The 24097-nt window shown below is 40.4% G+C and overlaps 1 protein-coding gene across 2 annotated transcripts in view; it reads right to left on the bottom strand.

Annotated features, from left to right (window-relative positions):
* Positions 1-24097, bottom strand: part of ITPR3 (inositol 1,4,5-trisphosphate receptor type 3) — a 483832-nt gene that overhangs the window by 247964 nt on the left and 211771 nt on the right. For both annotated transcript variants that reach the window (XM_075335858.1, XM_075335859.1), the window contains 9 exons: positions 23634-23778; positions 21478-21628; positions 20091-20287; positions 18641-18770; positions 17092-17149; positions 16838-17000; positions 10457-10621; positions 9419-9493; positions 9132-9257 (listed from right to left, as the gene is read on the bottom strand). In XM_075335858.1, coding sequence (XP_075191973.1) covers positions 9132-9257; positions 9419-9493; positions 10457-10621; positions 16838-17000; positions 17092-17149; positions 18641-18770; positions 20091-20287; positions 21478-21628; positions 23634-23778 — 1210 coding nt within the window. The remainder of the gene's footprint in view (positions 1-9131; positions 9258-9418; positions 9494-10456; positions 10622-16837; positions 17001-17091; positions 17150-18640; positions 18771-20090; positions 20288-21477; positions 21629-23633; positions 23779-24097) is intronic.

Here is a 24097-nt window from a genome sequence, read left to right as displayed (position 1 = left end):
GTACGATTTATTGTTTGCATTGGAAAATACTAAATATAATATTCCTGACATACCCAATGCTCTTGAAGGAAAGGAAAATAAAGCCGCATCACCGCCACAGCCACGCACACTTCTGACAGGAGCGTGCATGTGTTTCTGTGTACATGCACGCTCATGCTCAGAGCCCGGCAGGCTGTGCCGGCTGATGTCATGTCAGACTTGTATGAGTCTGACAGCGCATCACCGGCACAGCCACACACTTCTGACAGGAGCGTGCATGTGTTTCTGTGTACATACACGCTCCTGTTCAGAGAGTGGCAGGCTGTGGCGGCTGATGCATCGCATCACCGGCACAGCCGCACATTTCTGATTTGAACGTGCATGTGTTTCTGAAAGACATGCACGTTCACCATACTGACCTGTAGACACTTGCACTGCTTTCCCTGCCCACCGGCCCTTCTGCCACCAATGATTGGTTGCAGTCAGCTGACACGCTACCACTCAGGGTGGGGGCGCGTCTAGCTGCAACCAATTACATGCACCGGTGGGGGGGGGGGCAAAACAATGGATATTGAATTGTCGGCTCCAGAGGAGAAAAGCGTGACCCAGAAGGAGTTTGCTGCGATGACACTACATGACACTACACTGGGAAAGCTCCTACCCCCCTATCCCTTCCACCAACGTTTTTAATCTCCGGATTCTGGTCCCCATTGACTTATATGGGCACCGGAATCCGGAGAGGATCCGGATTTTTTTTTTCAATCCGGCAGGGATTCGCCGGTCCCGGATTAGATCAGCCATACTTATGAACGTACAGCACATCTTCCGTAAAACATGGCCAAGTCATTGTAATGGCATGGGGATGCATGGCTTCCAATGGTACTGGGTCATTAGTGTTTATTGATAATGTGACTGAAAACAGACGCAACCGGATTAATTCTCAGGTATACAGGGCGATAACTGTTGCTCAGATTCAACCAAGCAAGCTTGATTAGATGGCACATTACAGTGCAAATGGACAATTGCCAAAACATACTGCAAAAGCAACCAAAGAGTTTTTTAGGGTAAAGCAGTGGAAAGTTTTGCAGTTTTGTCAATAACCAGATCTCAACCCCATCGTAGCATGAATTTCGCTTGCTTAAGACAAAACTTAAAGCAGAAAGACCCACAAACAAGCAACAACTGAAGACATCTGCAGTAAAGGCCTGACAAAGCATCACAAAGGAGGAAACCCAGCGTTTGGTGATGTCCATGATTTCCAGACTTCAGGCAGTCATTGTCTACTAAGGATTCTCTACAAAGTATTAAAAATGAACATTTTATTTATGTTAAAATAAATATGTCCAACTTCTTTTGAGCTCTCTATAAAGATGAGGCCTTGTGGAAAAATGGTTCAATTCCTAAACAATTCAAAGGATATTTTGTTCAACCCCTTTAATTAAACCTGAAAGTCTCCACTTCAATTGCATCTCAGGTGCTTAATTTTAAATAAAAAAAATAGTGGCATGCAGAGACCAAATCACCAAGATTTGGTCACAGTTCAAATATTTCTGGACCTAATTATAGATATATTATATACATATATATACATAAATACAGTGTTTGCCCCCTTCCTGATTTCTTATTCTTTTACATGTTTGTCACACTTAAATGTTTCAGATCACCAAACAAAAGTAAATATTAGATGGAGATAACACAAGCAAAACATAAAATGCAATTTATAAATGAAGGTCTATATTATTAAGGGAAAAATAAATAATAACTACAGGCCCTGTTCCACCTAAACGTAATAATAACTGGTTGGGCCACCTTTAGCAGCAACAACTGTAATCAAGCGATTGCAATAACTGGCAATGAATCTTTTACAATACTCTTGAAGAATTTTGGCCCACACATCTTTGCAGAATTGTTGCAATTCAGCCACATTGGAGGGCCTTTATAAGGTCATGCCACAGCATCTCAATCGGATGAATGTCAGGATTCTGACAAGGCCACTTCAAAGTCTTCATTTTGTTTTACTTAAGCCATTCAGAGGTGGACTTGTCGGTATGTTTTGGATCATTGTTCTGCTGCATAACCCAAGTGTGCTTCGGCTTGAGGTTACAAACAGATGGCTGGACATTCTCCTTCAGGATTTTTTGGTACACAGCAGAATTCATGGTTCCATTTACGACAGCAGATCTTCAGGTCCTGAAGCAGCAAAACAGCCCCAGAATGTCACACTACCACCACCATATTTTATTATTTTACTGTTGGTATGATGTTCCTTTTCTGAAATGCTGTGTTACTTCTATGCCAAATGTAATGGGACATACATCTTCCAAAAAGTTCAACTTTTGTCTTGTCAGTTCACAGAGTATTCTCTCAAAAGTCTTGGGGATCATTAGATGTTTCCTGGCAAAAATGAGATGAGTATTTACGTTCATTTTGCTCAGCAGAGGTTTTTGTCTAAGAACTCTGCCATGCAGGCCATTTTTGCCCAGTCTCTTTCTTATGGTGGAGTCATGAACACTGACCTTAACTGTAGCAAGTGTGGCCTGCAGTTCTTTGGATGTTGTTGGGGGATCATTTGTGACCTCTTTGATGTATTGTCACTATGCTCTTGGTGTAATTTTGGTCAGCCGGCCACTCGTGAGAACGTTCACCACTGTTCCATCTTTTCGCCATTTGTGGATAATGGCTCACTGTGGTCCGCTGGAGTCTTAAAGCTTTAGAAATGGCTTTAAAACCTTTTGCAGACTGATAGATCTCAATTACTTTGTTTCTCATATGTTGCTGAATTTCTTTGGATCTTAACATGATGTCTAGCTTTTGAGGATCTTTTGGTCTACTTCACTTTGTCAGGCAGGTCTTATTTAAGTGATTTCTTGATTGACAACAGGTGTGGCAGTAATCAGGCCTGGATGTTGCTAGGAAAATGGAACTCATCTTCCCAAAGATGTGATAAACTGCAGTCAATTTATGTTTTAAGGGGTGATTATTATAAATGAAGTACTTTTTTTAAGATTCAGTCACTGTCCAAATATTTCTGGACCTAACTGTAGATAAATACATCTGTATCTATCTATCTATGTATCTATCTATCTATCTATCCACAAATATGTATCTTGAATAATTTTGTGAATATTATATATGAAGCACTTTCATTTTTGTGATACACAGATAAGAATGACTAAGTAATTGAAGGCAGTATTAACCCTCCAGCAATACGCTTGCTCATTTCACATTAAGAAAAATATTGCATTGTCAAATGTGTTTGCACAAAGTATGCAAGCATTCCAATAAAGGAACATAAAAGCGTGGCAGCGGCAGTTGTTTCTAAGGCTTTCTCTCCATTTCTCTATCTTTATGCTTCAATACACATACGAAAGCTCGACATATTCTTCATAGTAAGCATTATTTTGAAGCATAGCATTACCTTCTTCATAACAGAGAATAAAGATCCAAGCCAACAATCCTGCGGTTCACATTTACATTATTAGTGTACACACACAGTATTCAGGAGTGTTCTTTTCTGACTTTACGCCTTCCTTCTTCAAGCCATAGCTATAAATCTTTTCCCAGATAAGAAATCAATTTATCGCCTAGGCCCTGTCAAACATTTTTTTCCATGGCAATTTCGTGTGAATTGAGGATAATTTGGAAGAAAAATGTCCCATTTATAATTTGTGGCTCATTTAGAAAAGCAGCGCCCGAGGAAGCAAAGAAAGCAGAGCTAACTCTAAGCTATGGCTATAATTTTACATTATACAGGTGCTTCTGGAATGTTCTAGCTAGGTGATAAAAGCAAATACAATACAAAGTGACAGTCACATCATTTCCAATCCTTAATGTACACTTATTTCATCTTATAGCTTTATAGTATCATGTAGAGAAGTAAAATTGGATGTGCATGTTACTTAATAGGCTGTAAAGACTTACAAATGTATTTTCATTTCAGCATCCCATTATAGTATCAAGCTCGCCAATTCAGATAAAAATATAAAAATGAAAAATCAATTAAAAGCTCCAAATATGTCTATAATACTTGACAATTAATAGAAGCCATATTCGGAAAACAATGCCTAAAATACACTACACATTATAGGTGTATCACATTCTCTAACCTTAAAATATTTAAGCATTTTCTCTCCTGACTAATGAAAAATGGCCATCGCTGACATTTGCCACAAATTGCTCGATAACAGGGCTATGATCACTTTCCCATAGGGAGTATCGCTCCTCTGTTAGATGGAGATAAGTCATTCGCAGGAAATCAATGCTCATTTTGTAGGGGCAATGCCTCATTTATAATGTGATGGTAATCCATAGAACTGGAGCCAAAAGGGATTTATTAAAGAAAGTCATTTTTTCATACGACAACAAATTAGTTTCTGTAGACAATTAAGCAGTGTGTTGTCAATACAGAAAGTTCTTTCTTCATTTTCAGGGAAGGCTGCCATACTAGTGCCCTGACTTCAAAGTTGGAATGTATCAGAAAACTATATGGCCGAGGTATAATTCTTAAGGGCAGAACAATTTCTGTAATATATTGCTGAGCCAGGAAATAAAGCTGCCAGGATAATTTATTTTTCCTTAAACATTATTGACTGAAAGTTCCTTGCAAATAATTATCATAGGCACCTCTTGCTGTTACACAAATAGGACCTGATATGAGAAAGGAAGAAAAGATGGGAGAAAATGGATATGTCATTACACTAAGGAATTATGGTTACTAAAAGTGGGTTTTGGCTTCCCAGCACAGCTAAAAGGCAAATATAAAAATGTGTCCACTTTTTATCACAATTTCATCAGCTTTGATTCTCTGATACCGAGCTTCAGATTCTATGCCCAGACAAATATTTAAAAGCAGTCCCTATTCGACCAGAGCGATCGTCCACACTGACGGAAATACTGAAATGCCGCAGCAGTCACATGACATAATGGCATATGATTGTAGGAGAGACAGCGCCAGCATCACGGAACTGCGCCAGTCTGGGAGGTGATGATGTGTTTTATTAGTTTTGTCTTTAGCAGTTAACAAGGCGATGTCCACTAATAGACAAACCATTTAATTTATACACCACTAAACAACTCCCAACAATTTTTAATACATTTTCTACAACGCATTAGATTTATTTCAAAGAGTGCAATTAAAAAATGTCTTCTGCCAAAAAAAACACAAACCCTCCATATCTACATACACTGGAGATCAAAATTAGACAACAACACACAATTTCCTAAATGTTAAGGTCATTGTGTAGTCCTATGTGATTATATCCTAACATGAGCAAACTAGCAGTATATTAGGCTTATTTTTTAAATTGAAGTTATTCAAAAAATTATAATAAAAATGTAAATGAGATACATGAAAAATAACAAGTTATTGGTGTTAATCTGGCATCTGGTGCTAATTTCCTTAGTTATCTGACAAATCCTATTTAACTGGCAGCCTAACTTTCCAGTTTGCACTGACTTTGCAAAAATGGTGTGCCGTTCTAAAATGACTGAAACTCTCCAGCAGCAGGTTGTCCAGATGAAGGCCAAAGAGGTGACAGAATTATCAGCTATAGTAAGAGAAGTTGGTAATTCCAAGTCTGTGATTTAGAAAGTATTGCATCTTTACAACATCACAAACTCTTTCAAGTCCTCAAAGAAGGATGGTCACCCTCGAACACAGGATAACACAGGATATTTCGGAGAATCTCCATGTGTAATCATTTCAATACTGCAGCTGAAATTGCTCGCCAGTTCAGCACTGAACAGGGTAAGGATCTGTCTCAACGTACAGTGTCATGAATTTTAAGAGCATTTGGACTGAAAGCCCACTCTGCAGCGACCAAATCGCTCATTAGCAGAATGAATCAAAAGGCTAGATGTAAGCAAGTTTAATTTCTTTGAGTCTGAAGGGAAACATTATTTTCATTGACAAACTGGGGAAAGAATGAACCCAAAATTTGTTAAGAAGTCAGAGAATGTAGGAAGTAGGTGGAGGAAGTGTCATGGTTTGGGGAATGTTTTCTGCAGCAGGAGTTGGATCTCTCATACTTCCACATGCCAGAGTAAATGCAAGTGTGTATCAGAACCTTCTTCAACAACACATTGTTAATTACTTGCGTTCATCACTCAATCAGCCAGCAATTTTCACGGAAGACAATGACCCCTGTCATACAGCAAAATGGATAAAGGAATCCCTTGAAACAGAAAACATTGAAACAATGAAATGACCAGCCCAGAGTCCTGATCTAAACCCAATAGAAAACCTCTGGAAAATCCTTGGTGACAAAATTATGGCCAAGAAACCTACAACAGTCAAAGAACTGTGGAAGAGACAGAAAGAAGAGTGGACCAAAGTCAAACAGAGCAGTGTGAGAGACTAGTGATGTCCTGTGGCTGCAGATGTGCTGAAGCTATTGCCTGTACACTTCTTACTGATGGGTAACCATTGTTACCTTCAGAAAATGTAATTATAATCTTTCTCTTTGCAACAGTCCTTTTTTTTCTCTAATTATGATCATCACATTTTGGTCAAAATAAAGGGCTTATGGTGATAGACTTTGGATCTTTTGTGAAACACTGTTCTAGTGGCATGTTGTACTCCTTACAAAAAATTCTTCAAATGTTGATCAATTTAGATTACATTATTTTGGAAAAAAGCAAGTGATCATACATTGTTCTCTAATTTTTATTTCCAGTGTAGATGGAAAAAAAATGATTGTTTTTAGAACAGATGAAAAAACAATTGCTACATTCTGAAGGCAAAAACAGACTGCATCCCTAGGAGACTAAAGCAGGCTTTACACGCTGTGACATCGCTCAAGCGACCTCGTTGGGGTCACGGAATTTGTGACGCACATCCGGTCGCTTTAGCGATGCCCTTGCGTGTGACACCTATGAGCGATTTTGCAGCGTCGCAAAAACGCTCATCGGTGACATGGGGGTCCATTCTCAAATATCGTTACTGCAGCAGTAACGAAGTTGTTCCTCGTTCCTGCGGCAGCACACATCGCTCCGTGTGACACCGCAGGAACGAGGAAGCTCTCCTTACCTGCCTCCGGGCCACAATGAGGAAGGAAGGAGGTGGGCGGGATGTTCATCCCGCTCATCTCCGCCCCTCTGCTTCTATTGGGCGGCGGTTCAGTGACGCTGCTGTGACGTCTCTGTAACGCTGAACGAACCGCCCCCTTAGAAAAAAGGCGGTTCGCCGGTCACAGCGACGTCGCAGGGCAGGTAAGTAGTGTGACGGGTCCGGGCGATGTTGTGCGACACGGGCAGCGATTTGCCCGTGTCGCACAACCGATGGGGGCGGGTACGCACGCTGGCGATATTGGTCATGATATCACAGCGTGTAAAGCGGCCTTTAGCATACTTTTACACTTTTTGATTAATAGTGTCAACTAAGTACTCTATCTTATATACATGGATTATTATTATCCATTTATTTACTTACTGCAGGGTATTTGTTTATTTTGTTTTTATCCCAGGTTATGTTTGTTAATGGTCTCTGTGTGAACGTGCACCTGCACTCTGAACTTATACTAATGTGTTCCAGCTCATTTATTTGCTTTTGCTTTAATCCTGATGAGGCTCCACCTTTTTGGGCTGTGCATTTTGTCTACGTAGTTTTCCATTGGTAGGTGTTTTAGCAGTCAGGCCTGGGTCCTTCTATTATCTAGTTTGAGGACTGCTGGCACATAGAGAGATGAACTACAAAGCTTACATTTGGTACAACTTGTCACGGTGAGATGGCTTTTATGTTTTTTTTATCAAAATAGTGTCAACTAAGTACCCTGTGTTACTTACGTGTATGCATTCGAAATGTGGTGCTGGAGAAGGATGTTATCAATACTATGGATGGCATGAAAAACAAACAAATCAATTTTGGAACAAATCAAGCCTGACATGTCACTCGAAGCAAGGATCGCCAAGCTACGACTTGCCTTCTTTGGACACATCATACGAACAGAGCAATCACAGGAGAAGGACATAATGGTTGGAAGAATAGAGGGAACAAGGCCAAGAGGAAGACCAGCAACCTGATGACCTGATACTATTAAGACAATGGTGAAGAAGACCCTGTGGATCTGTCTAGGCTTGTACAAGATTGATGTTCCTAGAAAGCGTTCATCTATCAAGTTGCCATGGCTTGAGATTGTGCTGAAGGCAAGGAAATAACAAATAATATTATTATTATTTACCTATTTACTTTCAGGGTATTTGCTCATTCTATTTTTATCCTAGGTTTTGTTTGTTAATGGCCACAGTGAGAATGTGCAACTACACATTCCACTTATACCAACATATGTTTCAGCTCGTTTCTTTGACTTTGCATGCCTAGGAGATTAAGCATGTTAGCAATTCCTCATGGTGGAAGGAAAACCATTGTCCTGTGCATTGATGATGGACAATATGTGCACATCATATTGTATTATCCCATACTGGACAGAATTTTAAAATCATCAGCGCTGCGGATAAGAAGAAAGGACAACCTGAGACCCCAGAGGAGCGAACAACTTTCAATCTGTGAAAATGCCCTCATGTAATATTGATTGCTTTCAATTAGGGAAGCTAGTTGATTACCATTCCGTAGCCTGATCATCATTTCAGTGAGGAACATCAGGTCACATACATCTAGTTTAAGTGCCAATATGTTAGCGTGTAGAGCAACGGCACTGGTATCACTGACAAGCCATTCATTTCAGCAAGCACTGTGCAATGCCTCATTTCACCCTGTGGTAGCAATGCAAGTGAGCTGAACACAGCCGCTAGTTTCTCCTGAGGATGCTAATAGCAAAATCGGTATCAATGTGAATGTATTCGGCTCTAATAACTTCTGTTTTAATTTCATTTAATTTAAATGTATACAAAGCCTAGGTATAGAAAAACAAAGAAACAAAATGCACATAAACCCCATATCAAGCACTGAATACATTTCAAGTAAATTCTGTGGACAGCAATAAATAGAGGTGTTGTAATAAAAAAGGGATTTCTAAATGGGAATAGATACCTAAGGTCTTGAAATGCCCTGAACATGAGGTAAGTGACATAGTGACCGGTGGTGGTGCCAGCAATCAACAAAGCTAATCACTTTTTTTACAACTCCTTTAAACTATATACGTTTTATAAAAGCATACCAGTTACTTTAATTTCCACAGTCAAATATATTTGTATACCTTTTCATATGGGATTTGAAGAAGATCAAGCATGACTTTATGAGCATCCATGTTTTTGAGCAGTCTCTGTTGTTTTTTGCGAACTTGTTCACCAACACCGCACATTTTATTCAGTCTTTCTAAAATCTAAAGGAAGGCAAAGATAGAATTTATATTTCAGTATTCATCGTAATCACAATTGAAAAGGGGTTCCAAAGAAATTCACCCATATGACCTTGACTAATAGAAAGAAGCTCACAAACTCAGGATAAACTATATGGCATTGCTGTTTTCTATGATCCCCTTACCCCTTTGACAAGCTGATAATTTTCGCTGCTTTTCTCCACAGCCGGTTTTCCAGATCCCTCCTGATTCTCTGTATGCTGTTAAGGGAAGAAAATAAAGGTTTTCATGTACAATTACAGACATCAGACAACAGAAATATGCTACTTTTCAATTGTGTATGTTTAGACATCTATGGGTATTTTGTTATCCTTTGCACAAAGATAATTTAATTTAGATAGTAATTTTATGATGACTTCATATAAATAAATCAGTTGCTTGTTCTGGAGATATTGTAGTACAAATAGTTCACCACCGTGATTAAAAAAGCCACCATGGTTTTTTACAATCAACTAAGACATATCAGGGGTGAAAGGGAAAACTGCCCCAAATTATTTTAGAATTTCTAAAGGTTCCTACAAAAACTTTTAAGTTCTGTATTGATTGGTACTTAAAGGGTTATTCCCATCTCCAAGATCCTAAACCTAATATATAGTAGATGCGATAATAATAATATTGCAAATACCTCCAACTAGAAATGTAGTATAGTTCACTTGATTAGCTGTCACTTACCTTATGTGCAGGGCATTACAGTAACTTAGGTATCCTTTCACAACCACACGCAACTATCTAACTGCCACTATGAGTGGTCGTATCCATGAATACCTAAGCTGCAATGCCCTGCCCATGAGGTAAGCAACATAGCTAATAAGGAGAACTATACTACTTTTCTAACTGGAGGTACCTACTACATTTTGGGATAGAGAGCTTGCTGCCTTATAAGAGCCTGTATCATAACACATCTGTTATTTGCTATGAAACATTATAAAGAATGTCACAAACATTGCTCTGTGTAATAAAAATCATATTGATTTTCCAAACTGTTTGGATGGTCAGTAATTAAATGGAAACAATGTTATTTTGATGGCCAGCTCCTTGCTGCCCGTTCTCACATTGTAGGGTATTTTCACATTTCTTCAGACAGCTTTTATCCATGTTAAAACTTACAGACCAAGACATAAAGGCATTTTTCCAGTATTTTTGTTCTTATAATATTTAAATACCTCTTTCTTCTCCTTTTTGCTCCCTTCTGAAGAGCTCCCGCTTCCTGATTTTTCTTTTTTGTCTACCCAGAGTTCAGACTTTTCGACCATAGTTCTCAGCCTGTCCAACTCCGATTTTATAACCTTGTAATTATCTACATCCTGGGCAGAGATAAGCAGTTGAACCTAAAAGCAGAAAAATACTATGGAATACACAGTAGTATAAAATATCTTTTGGTGAGATGTGTGATAAATAGTAAAGGTAACAAAAGCTACACAAAAAGGGAACAATTGATAAGCAATAACTGATTGTCCTATTGTCATAAAAATGAAGCTATGTTCATCTGAGCAGTAACATTAGGGTGTTGACAGATTATGAGATGCACACATTTATATCTCTTAAGGTCAGAAGGCGAAATGTGTCAACTCTTCTTACGGCTTCCATGGACAGACTTCACACAAGCCATTCCACTTAGCAGGTCCCCGGCAATGTTCTGGTGTTCAACCTTATAAACCCTTTACAGGAATGTGACCATCGGTGCATAGACACTTGAGTTGTGTTCCTGAAGTAGCTGCTAGCTGGCAGAGCAAGTTGGCAGTGGGCTGGTCAATAAACTGGGTCAATACGAGAGAGACTGATTCAAAGACAGAATCAGCAGGTAGCTGTGTATTACGGTTGCTGTGGCACTGTAGAGTATGTTCGGATTTCTTGCTACTGCACATGTGCGAACAATGTAGACTATGTTCGGATTTCTTGCTACTGCACATGTGCAAGCGCTGGAGACTAAGTCCTATCTTGGAGCCATTGCACATGTGCGGGTGACATCATCGCTGACAAGAGGTCACATGTCTCTGACACCTTCTAAGCTGATTGGCCGTTGGTCATGTGCTTGTGACACGTGGTCACATGTCTCTGACGCCTTCTATGCCAATTGGTCGCTGGTCATGTGCTTGTGACGCTTTGCTCGGTGATAGGCCAGCGTGACGTCATTGCTGTCGTTCTGGCAGCGGATTGGCTCTGGTGTCCTCCATCTTGGATGAGGCACAGAGTCTATATAAGACCCTGACGCACGCCGCCCGGCGCTCAGTCCTCTTGGTTCATGCATGAGAGTAGACGCTCTGTGCACGTCCCTCTAGGCATCTCTCTGTCTATGCTAGGTGAGCGCTACCGGCAGGGTAGCATTCTTGTACCTTACAGCTTCGGCTGTGGTCCGTATCCTTACATCTTAGTGGAGCGGACATAGGCAGGTGCCTGAGGCACATGGTCCGGCTGGGCCTTGTGATTCTACTCGTAGGTGGACGTTGCCGCTAGGGTAACGTTCCTTATACTGCGTCTGGCAGTTGCTCGTATCCTCGCACACTAGGGGAGCGAACATAGGTAGGAGCTTTCTGCGGCTTGTGCTGCTGTCCGTCTCTTTTGCACCACTAGTGGAGCGGACCTAGGCAGGTGCCATATCTAGTGGTTCGTGTCCTCGCACACTAGTGGAGCGAACGCAGGTAGGAGCTTTGTGCGGCTTACACTGCTGTCTGTCTCCTGGCACCACTAGAGGAACGGACCTAGGTAGGTGCCATTTCACATTCACTGCTTTTGTCTCTGTGATCATTAACAGAGACCATACCACACACCCTCCGAGTAAGGGAGGAATTGCTTTATTTCCTAACTATATGCCTCTGTGAGTTTAACAGAGGTATTGCACTCTGCACTTGTGCTACTGCTATTTACAGTGGCACACTTATATACTCTTCCTCACTCATTAACCTATCCCTTTTACGTTAATGCTAAATACGGTAGTCGCTGTGACTTTAACAGTACATGCCGTGATTGGCTCTAGTGTCACTGAGACGTATCACTGTCAGTACTGCTTCCGTAGTACAAGATACCCTTTATCCTCTGCCATAGTCTGCAGCAGAGACTTTGCACGGTGGACCCTGACTGTCTGATATCCCTTTGGTTTTTATAATCAGACAGCCCCCGTAACACTGTGTGGTCGGAAGACTAGACAAGTTCAAGTCTAATTAATGTGGCAAAAACGGCAGGCAACAGCATTCAAGGGATTAAATAGTAAAGTAGTAGTTACACAAGCAGGCTGCGAAATCAGAATATTACCTCAGAATAATTGTGCAAGCAGCTGTAACATAAAGCAATAACTGACATTGGTATGGTAACACATAATTACCATAGCTACCATTTCATTGCTTACCGAAATCTATTCTGCCACTGGTTCTTGATATTGATTCTGCTGACTGACACCGCAATTGGCCAGTGAGTAAGACTTAGGGGTACTTTGCACGTTGCAACATCGCTAGCATCGGCTAGCGATGCCGAGCGCGATAGTAGCCGCCCCCGTCGCACATGCGATATGTGGTGACTGCTGCCGTAGCGAACATTATCGCTACGGCAGCTTCACACGCATATACCTGCTTGGTGACGTCACTGTGACTGCCGAACTATCCCTCCTTCAAGGGGGAGGTGCGTTTGGCGTCACAGCGACGTCACCGCGACGTCACTAATCGGCCGGCCAATAGAAGCAGAGGGGCGGAGATGAGCTGGACATAACATCCCGCCCACCTTCTCCCTTCCGAATTACTGTCGGGACGCAGGTAAGGTGATGTTTGTCGCTCCTGCGGGTTTACACACAGCGATGTGTGCTGCCACAGGAGCGACAAACAACATTGTACCTGCAGTCGACACGACATTATGAAAATGACCGACGCTACACAGATCACCGATTTTCGACGCTTTTGCGATCATTTATGGGCGCATCTAGGATTTACACGTTGCGATGTCGTTACTGGCGCCAGATGTGCGTCACTAACGATGTGACCCCGACGATATTTCGGATGCGATGTTGCAACGTGTAAAGCCCTCCTTAGTATTATTATTATGTATTCTAATTCCATGTCTTGTGTTAAAGAAGTGGACTTGTCTGACTAGGAAAAGGGCGGCCCGGAATAGAAAGAAACAGAAGGGCGCATTGCCAAGTCACAGAGGTAGGACCTGACTGATAGGAGAATCAGCGCTGGAACAAGGTAAGATGAGTATGTGACAATTTTCCACAAAAAGCAGAAAATCATTTTCCTATTTATGTGACACAAGGCATTATAGCATAATTTGTGTTAACAGTCATTATAACTCTTTATAGTCAATAAAGTACAATCTTAAGCTGGGGTCACACATAACGACAACGACAACGACGTCGCTGCAACGTCACCATATTCTGTGACGTAGCAGCGACCATAGATGATCGTTAGTAAGCTGTCAAACATGTTCTAAAAAGCAGCGACGGAGCAGCGATCATAGCGACGTCGACGGTCGTTGTGTGGTTTCAGACGTAGCGTAGCGTCCCTGTTGCGGTGTCAAACACAAGGATTATCAGCTTATCAGCATGGCGCAGCGGGATAGCAGCGATCAAAAAATGACCTGGAGCATTCAGGTGCGAGCAACGATTTCGCAGCAGGGGTCTGATCGTTGTTATGTGTCACACACAGCGACGTCGCTGTTGAGGTCGCTGCAACGTCACAGAATATGGTGACGTTGCAGCGACGTTATGTGTGACACCAGCTTTAATTTCAAAGTAGTTAACAAGCTATGTAAAATGTAAAAAAAAAATGCAGTGATTTCAAAATCTCTTATAGCCATACTTTATTCACAACAAAACATAGAAAACGCTATAGAAGTTTACATTTAGACATTTTTCTATTTTATTTTAAGAAAATAATTCACTTGGAAGATGATGGCAGCAACATATCTCAAAAAAGTTGGAATAGGATTAACAAAAGTCTGGAAAAGCAAATGGTACTAATGAAAGACAGCTAGAAGTTCAATTTTTTTACTAAGCCACATGACCTTATAAATCTATCATGTTCGAGAGGCAGAGTCTCTCAGAAGCAAAGATGGTTTGAGGTTTACAAATCTGTGAACAGCTGCATCTAAAAACAATTTAGAAGAAGAATTAAAAAAAATGTTCCTCAATGTAAAATTTGAAAGTCTTTGAATATCCACAATATACAGTCCAAAACATCATCAAAGGTTTCAGAGATTCTGGAGAAATGCATGTGCACAAGGAACACAGCAGATGGTCAATAGTGGATGCTTGTAATCTATGGGCCCTCAGATCACGCTGCATTTGGTGCTGCAAATCACTGCCTGGGCTCAAGAATACTTCCAGAAATCACTGTCAGTGATTACAGTTCGTCATGAAATCTACAAATGTAAGGTAAAGCTTTTATGATGCATAGAAAAAGCCACATAACAGCATAATCCAATTGATGATGAACTGGCTGCCTACAGTCCAGACATTTCACCAATAGAAAACATTTGGCGCATTATGAAACAAAACATCCTGTAAAGAAGACTGTTGAGCTGCTAGAATAAAAACATCAAAATAGAATAAGACAAGTTCTTTACCAAATGTCCAGCAATTGGTCTCATCACTTCCCAGACATTTACAAACTGATGTAAAAAGAAGAAGGGATCCTACACATTGCTAGACATGGCCATGTCCCAACTTTTTGAGATTTGTTGCTGCCATAAATTTCTAAATAAGTACATTTTTTAAATGTGGTGGTGAACACAATATGGCTATATGAGATTTCCAAATCATTGCATTCTTGTTTACTATACATTTTAGAGCAGACCTGGGCAAGGGGCGGCCCGCGGGCCACATCCAGCCTGCCTACTGTCTGTGACCGGCCCGCCCATCTTCAGTCGGTGCAGTGGAGCCGGGCTGCTGGGTGCCGGGCAGGGAGAGATCCTGCAGCTCCGCATAGTCAGTGCAGACAGCAGAACGCAAGAATCTCTCCTCTGTTCCCTGCCGGCACTTTCTCTGTGACACACGCGCGCGCTCTGACGTTGTCAGTACTGCACGGCGTGTGTCATTTCAAAAGTTCCCGCTGGGCAGGGTAAGAAGCGGCACAGCGGGGGCCTTCGCAGAGAGAAGCAGCGGCGGGGGCCCCTCGCAGATCAACATCAGCGCAGCCAGGACCCGTACAAGAGAAGGAGAAGCTCAGCGGGGGGCCTGTACGGAGCTGCCTGAGGACGGGGACAATAACAAGGGAGAGGTAAGTAGTGACTAATAAACTGAGGAGGGGACAATGGTGGAGGGGAGGGGGGGGGACTGGTGACTAATACTGGGGGTGTAGTGGTGTAGTTTTACAGGTGTACTATATGGTGTTGTGCATATAGTGGTGTAGTATATAGTGGTGTAGTACATGGGGTGTAGTGATGTAGCTTTATTACAGGTGTAGTATATAGTGGTGTAGTAAATGGGGGTGTAGTGATGTAGTATATTACAGGTGTATTATATGGGGATGTAATGATGTAGTAAATTACAGGTGTATTATATAGGGGTGTAGTGATGTAGTAAATAGTGGTGTAGTAAATGGGGGTGTAGTATATTACAGGTGTATATAGTGGTGTAGTGATGTAGTATATTACAGGTGTAGTATATGGGGGTGTAGTGATGTAGTATATTACAGGTGTAGTATATGGGGGGTGTAGTATATTTCAGGTGTATATAGGGGTGTAGTGATGTAGTATATTGTGTAGTATATGGGGGTGTAGTGATGTAGTATATTACAGGTGTAGTATATGGGGGTGTAGTGATGTAGTATATTACAGGTGTATTATATAGGGGTGTAGTGATGTAGTATATAGTGGTGTAGTAAATGGGGGTGTAGTGATGTAATATATTACAGGTGTATTATATGGGGGTGTAGTGATGTAGTTTATTACAGGTGTATATAGGGGTGTAGTGATGTAGTATATTACAGGTGTAGTATATGGGGGTGTAGTGATGTAGTATATTACAGGTGTAGTATAGGGGGAGTGTAGTGATGTAGTATATTACAGGTGTAGTATAGGGGGGGTGTAGTGATGTAGTATATTACAGGTGTAGTATATGGGGGGTGTAGTATATTTCAGGTGTATATAGTGGTGTAGTGATATAGTATATTACAGGTGTAGTATATGGGGGTGTAGTGATGTAGTATATTACAGGTGTAGTATATGGGGGTGTAGTGATGTAGTATATTACAGGTGTAGTATAGGGGGGGTGTAGTGATGTAGTATATTACAGGTGTAGTATAGGGGGGGTGTAGTGATGTAGTATAATACAGGTGTAGTATAGGGGGGTGTAGTGATGTAGTATATTGCAGGTGTAGTATATATGGGGTGTAGTTTATTACAGGTGTAGTATATGGAGGGGGTGTAGTGATGTAGTATATTGGGTAGAACTGAGTTAATTATATTAGTCCGGCCCTCTACAACCATCCCAATTTCTCATGCGGCCCCATGGGAAAATTAATTGCCCACCCCTGTTTTAGAGTCACAACTTGTACGGAGTTGGGGTTGATCTTTCCTTCGGTTTCATACTCTGATATTCCCGGCTCACTTATTGGTACCTGTTTGAAGGTATGCAGCACTTCTTGCCGTTGGCTAAAATGCTTGAATAGAAGTTGTAGAGATCCAGAGATTAGTGCTGGATAGTCATTCATGGTCAGTTGTATGAGTACTCGCAGAAACATTCTACCTCCTTCATCATCCACCTCCAACATGGAATTCTTCCTGCGGTAATATAAACAGTATTCTGTTAAGGCACCAACACAGCAGATAACACTTCTGGATTACCAACTTGTGTAATTTCTGTGACTCTTACCCTACACAAAACATAGCTTCTGCTTGTTCTCCAATGCGCTCTAGATTTAAATTAGCATCTGTAAAAGTAATGTCAACATATTTACGATGATCACAACCTATAATAGTAAGAGCACCTTCACATGTGGCCATACCACAGACAAAAACCAAGAGAAAACACAAAATGAGCATACACATTAGTAAGTAAATAGGTAGATAGAAGCACTAAGAGGAGCTTTCCATAAACAGGTGGTTTTAGTTGGGTCCCATCCTTCTCTGCTAATGGAAGCATCCCATAGACAGGTCACTTTATTTAGGTACCATACTTCTCTGATAATGGGAGCTTCCCATAGACAGGAGGCTCTAGTTGGGTCCCATCCTTCTCTGCTAATGGGCGCTTCCTATAGACAGGTGGCTTTAGTTGGGTCCCATCCTTCTCTGATAATGGGAGCTTCCCATAGACAGGTGGCTTTAATTGGGTCCCATCCTTCTCTGATAATGGGAGCTTCCCATAGACAGATGGCTTTAGTTGGGTCCCATCCTTCTCTCCCGTTCTTCACATTCATGTCACTGATGCAAGGAAAGGTTTTAATAGTAGAGTAGGACCATATCGACTCGGTACACGCTGTTGAGGTGAGATGGCTTTTACACTTTTTGATTAGTGTTAACCAAGAACCCTATGTTATATATACTACTACAATTTGCTTAGTATAAGGTCTATGCTCAATTTGTGTTTTTTTCTCTTTGGTTTTGTATTCTGTACATACCATAATTTACCCCTCAAAAAAGAAACTAATATATAAAATAATACTAATAATAAAAATATTGTGTGTGGTGTGAAAGGCAGTGATAACTGTCCCAGCTACATGGAACTTTTCATATCTGTCTTTTCCCAGCTTAGGCCCTAAGTTTTTTATGAACATTTGTCACTGGAATCCATTAGAAGTATTCGTCAATAACATTTCTACTAGCTTTTATGACACATATGCTAAATGGACATTGTTACAACATGTGTGTAATGAATACTTAATAATGTAATCTGTTAGCTATAAACTATTATGGCATTTGTTTAAAAACCTACAGAGAATTTCATAAAGCCATTTTAGCCTATAGGTGATGGATGCCACTTTTAGGCAACCGTCACTTCCTTAATATTTAAAGTACATTTCAGGAGTTTTTCCTGGCGCATATACTTAACATAAGTAAGCGTGAAGTCATGCAGGCAATTTTCACCAAATTTGTGATGGCAATCATAGATTGTAAACTTGCGAGCAGGGCCCACACCCCTCTTGGTGAGCATTGAACTATGTGTTACTCTGCAATATCTTATCTTGTTTGTACAAGTACCTCTGAATTGTAAAGTACTGTGGAACATATTGGCGCTATACAAATAAAAATTATTATTATCGCAGTTAAAACTATAAATTCAGGAGATATTTACTAAATGGGAGAGAATCTATATGGTATCGTGAATGCATTTTTAGAGTTACTACAAGCAAAAAAAGAAGCATCTATTAATTTTAACTATTTTGGACCATTATGACCATTTATTTTATTTTTATGTGGTTTACTTGTATTATCAAAGGCGGGAGCTGTCCCATCTGCAGCACTATCTTGCATTGGGAAAACTTCAACAAACTCCTTCTTGAAGACAGAGAGTAAATAAGATATTCTGTAATCCAGTCGTACATTCAGGATGAACTGCAAAGAACCAAACAAATCATTAAACCACAGAGAACGAAAGTGCAATTAATCATGCTGAACTCAGCTTAATGTCTTTAAAAGCATAAACAAAAAATGCAAAGACATCCAAACCCCTTATTTTGGCATCACTGGTTGAACATATGTGTATTGGAACCTCCCTAATTCTAAAACAGCAAATTTTTCCAACCTCTTTCAGGCCTTTTTGGCATCACCAATTTGACATATGTGAAGGGGGGCCTCCTGACTTCAACAGATGATGTTGACAAATAGTAGGATTGGCATAGTGAATTTCCATGCCTGATGATTTTGCTCTTACATGAAATTAACCAATATCAAAGGTGTATGGTAGCAGTTTTTCCTGCTTAGGACATCATGGGCCTAACTCATCAAGTTGTTTGTGCCAGAACAGTGGCATAAACACCTTTAAATGTTGCAAAAACCTTTACACAACACAAAATTGAGGAAAAATTCAGCCAACTCTGACAAATTAACAATCAAAAAATACCAAATCATGAGCCAGCATGAAACATCCAAAAAAAGGGGGATAGTGACCATAACAATAGTGCTAGAATAAAATGATAAATTTAATTGCTATTTCTCAGCCCAAACCTCCAGCTTACATAAATCCCTCTGTGATATTAAATTATCCTCCTCTCTGTTGATTACCTTGTTTAGTTTAGTATCATCTGCAAATATTGAAATTCTACACTGCATACCCTCTACAATGTCATTAATAAAATCTGTTGGAATGGAGAGGGCCCAATACTGAACCCTGTGGTACACAACTGTTAACTGTGACCCAATCTGAGCGTGTTCAATTAATAACCATCTTTTCTTTCCTATGACAGACCCAGTTGTTAACCCAGTTACAGATATTTTCCCTAGTCCCACTACTCTCATTCTTTGTATCAATCTTTTTTGGGGCACCAAATCAAACTCCTTTGAAAATTCCAGACTGGAGTCACTGACTAGAGTAACATTTCTGGTGAGGCACATGGAGGTACATGTCATTGGTAATATGTGCTAAATGCATTAAGTGATATGCGCCTCTTAATGAACGAGGCACATTTTAATTCCTGCACGCTCATCAATAAGATTGGCATACAAAACACCGTCCTTAGCCCAAGTGTCCATATGTTCGTGGAATTAGTTGGGATGATCATTGTAAATGTATTGAATACTTTACAAACATTTAAAGCTTGTTTTGCATCTCTAATTTTGTCCTGTAGGTCATCAGAATGCAAAAGGGTCAATTGAAATTTAAAATAGAATGCAAGGAAATCCACTACTAAAACATACAGCCAATGGCATACAAACCTGAAGTATCTCCAGGATCTTGAGTTTGGTTTCCATCACAGTAATATTTTCAGTTTCAACAGTCTTCCTCTTAGGAGCCTCCTGACCCACTACAGAATTCATGAGTGAAGTAGAATTGAACACAGATGGTTTTCGAGTCAGCACCATTGTAGACATCATTTGCCCCATTCCTTGTATAGATCGTCTCACATTTTTTTCTGGCAAAGTAAAAGAGCATCAAAGCTATCCAAGAATGGAGTGCTGATACTTATACATATATAGTACAAAGAGTTAGTTCTTTAGTACCAGTTTAGATAAAACCTAGAAAGTAGATTCTAGGCTGCAATCAGTCTGCCTTCCCTTTTATATTTCTCGTGTCTGTCTTTTAGGGAACTTGCGATCAAATTTTAAAGCATCTTTGATGATTCAAGGATAACCTCGTAGGTTGCGGCCAGTGTCTGACATTCAATAAGTCTAGGACAAAGCAGTGGTTTCTGTTTATCATTATACATATAAATGGTGTCTAGGTATTTTTATTGTAAAGCATGGTTATTGAACAGCATATATAGAAGCATACCTAATGTCAAATACTGAAATACATACTTAATCTTTGTAAGGCTTTAAATGAAGCTTAATATCTTGGTTTATGTATTTCTAGACATCAATCTGGATCTTATTACTTGCCTTTGATACAGTAGCTATTTCATGCAGTGTAAGCCCGATTTACACGCTACAATATATCTTATGATGTGTCGGCGGGGTCATGTCATAAGTGACGCATATCCGGCATCGTAAGTACATTGTAGTGTGTGACAGGTACGTGCGATTGCGATTGAACGTTAAAACGTTCATCGCATACACGTCATTGAATCCGGACGAATTGCACGTCGGGTTGTTCCCGAGGCAGCACACATCGCAGTGTGTGACACCCCGGGAACATTAAACAGATCTTACCTGCGTCCCGCGGCTCCAGCCGGCAATGTGGAAGGAAAGAGGTGGGCGGGATGTTTACGTCCCACTCATCTCCGCCCCTCCGCTTCTATTGGCCGGCTGCCGCATGATGTCGATGTGACGCTGAACGTCCCTCCCACTCCAGGAAGTGCACGTTCGCCGCCCACATCGAAGTCGTATGGACGGGTAAGTACGTGTGACGGGGGTTAATTGTTTGTGCGGCACGTTCAACAAATTGAACGTGCCACACATACGATGGGGGCGTTGCAAATCGCATGCGATATCGTATGCGAAATTGCAACGTGTAAAGCAGGCTTTATATTTAAGAATGTTTTGATCACAGGCATGTATGGATTGTTATATTGTTATATTATATAATAGTCTATTAAACTTTCATGTATCAATATAAATCCAATATGTAAAAAAATAACCATCTTCCTGCTCTTTTGTGGCCTACCTGCTGAATCTTCACTGTACACAGGATGGGGCACAACAGGATGTCCATTTTGAACACAGTCTATGATTCCTAGTAAAGTCCGTGTCAATCTCAGAAGTTCACTGAAGCTATAGAATCCAAAATATATCAAATGACGTGCAAGGCTGACCACCTACAAGGATAAAGTTACTAAGTTATTCTAAATTACATACTCATAATGGCTGAGAACTAGCAAACGAAATGTGGCAGAATTCTGGTGCAGACAAAATACAACTTTACTGCATGTATGACCTTTGGAGCAGAATCTGCAGTGTTGTGAATGTCATCCGAGGGGGTGATGGTTTGGAGCTCCCTCTGGTGGTCAGCACTGGGGGTCAAGCTGACTGACTCAACAGGTGTGGGAGTTAATTGGGAGTTTGGGAAGCCCAATTGCAGATCAGCCTGGGTTATATAGAAGAGCAGTGTCTGCTGGCTGGGGCCAGTGACAGATGTTGTTCCTCAGTCTCTGAATTGGCTTGGAGTTTGTCCTTCCATTTATCCTGTGCCTGTACCATTCCAGATAAGTTGCAAGTTCTTTGCTTTATTGCCTGATGCACACCTAAGGGTGTTTGTTTTTCTTTTTATTTTGCTTAAAGTCTGTTTCTTTGCAGGAGAGGAATTGTCTTTCTGTTTTGATTACCATGACCATGATGACCTTTGCAGGTCCCACTGCAAGAAAAGGGAGATTCTCCCTGTTCTATTTGATTATTTGCACTTTTGTATTTCTTGTGTTTTTTTTGGTATTTTGTTTCTCCCATTAGTTACAAGAGTACCTGATATAGTGGGGAAGAGTGCGTGTGGTCTCAGAATTTTTCTTATCAGGAGATTAGTATTTTTCTGCTAGGTTTTTACTGACCGCAATCAGTTATCTGTCCTGTCCTGTTCTATCTAGGAAGGCAGGCCTCACCTTTGCTAATTTATATTTCCTATCTGTGTATTGTGTTTTCTTACATCACCGTTGGCTTTATATGTTGGGGGCTTGCTATTCCTTTGGGGACAACTCTGAGGCAAGACAGGTTTCCTCATTTCTATCTGTAAGGTGTAGTAAGTTTCTCCAGCTGTGACGAGGCGTCCAGGTGTGTTTAGGAACGCTCCACAGCTACTTCTAGTGTGGTCTGACAGATAGGGGATTGCGGTCAGCTCAGGTTCCAACTACTCTTGTGTTTTTCTGGTGATGGGATTTTTGTGATCATCCACGGTGACCAGATCATAACACTGCAGAATCCAGAATCCTTCCTCACACTTACAGTCAGTGTATTTCTTCAAATGTTGTTGTTATAGTCCGAATGAGACCAGTAGTTCCACAGGCGATTACCGCCAATGAGACTATCATAGGTTTCCCAAAAATGGACATAAAGCAGCACTGCCAGACAAGAAACTTCCAATACTCTCTTATACTGTCACTAAAAAATGAGTTAAAAACAAGTATATCAAATACGTGTCCCGCCAATTTTTACCCGGCCCTAAAGGATATTGTCCAACAAAGATGCTCTATGTCAAGTTATTCTTTAAGGAAAACTCGTACAATATTGTTGATGGCAATCACATGTGGAATCACTGGTCTCTGTGGAAATAGTAGTCACATTACTGCATGAAATACACCGACACTGCAAGTGTGAGGATTCCAGATTATGTGGATTCTGTTCTAAAGATCATAGATGCAGTAAAGGTGTATAATACTGTCCAGTATACAGTCATATGAAAAAGTTTGGGCACCCCTATTAATTAATTAATTAATCCAGAAATATTACTCAGTCCATCAGTTATTAGATATATGAAACTGAAATAGCTGTTGCAAAAACCCAAATTGTTATAAAGAAAAAAGGTTAACATTTATAGGGGTGCCCAAACTTTTTCATATGACTGTAGGTATGAGCTGTCTAAACACTAGACAGTACTGATTTATATGCCACATTATTATCCTCTACATCAGCAGTGAAAATTAGAAAAAGGACCTCAGTATAAAATAATAATTTAATATAGGTGCAGAGAATGCACATGTAATGGATCAGTCCTACCAAGGATGTTCTAAAAGTTCCTGGTTCCTGGAAGTTTTCCATGAATATCACATGCCAAATATAGTCCTACCACATGACGGAGTTTGCTTTATTTCTTAGTATCAGATTATATATAATGACCTCAAATGTTAGCTTGTTCTTTTCCTCATTGGCAAATGGCATTGCTTCACTGACAACAGTGTTCAGATAATCTTCCACAAATTCCATTGTATTGGTGAACTTATTTTTCTTGTCATCTCGTGAATCATTCAGGTTGGAGTCATAACTGTGCGTAGCAAAATAAAAGAAACAGAAGGTGGAATGCTATTTATTACTATACATCTGTCAACTATGAGACATGAAATATAAACTGAACAATATATAAGAAATAGAAATCATCACTAAACGTGCAGGGGTCGTCCAGGAGTAACACTTTTAAGGCCCTCTTCACATGTGCGTATAACTTGCCTACATGAAAACATGGTACCGGTGTCATCAGTGTGCCATTCATATTTTTGCAATACTATACTTTGCAATGTTAAACATGTACAACACACAGACAACACACTAATAGCACATGGATGCCTTTCGTAAACTGTAAGTGT

This window comes from Anomaloglossus baeobatrachus, chromosome 2 (assembly GCF_048569485.1).
Source record: "Anomaloglossus baeobatrachus isolate aAnoBae1 chromosome 2, aAnoBae1.hap1, whole genome shotgun sequence".
Taxonomy (NCBI): Eukaryota; Metazoa; Chordata; class Amphibia; order Anura; family Aromobatidae; genus Anomaloglossus; species Anomaloglossus baeobatrachus.
This window is presented reverse-complemented; position numbering and strand designations above follow the sequence as displayed.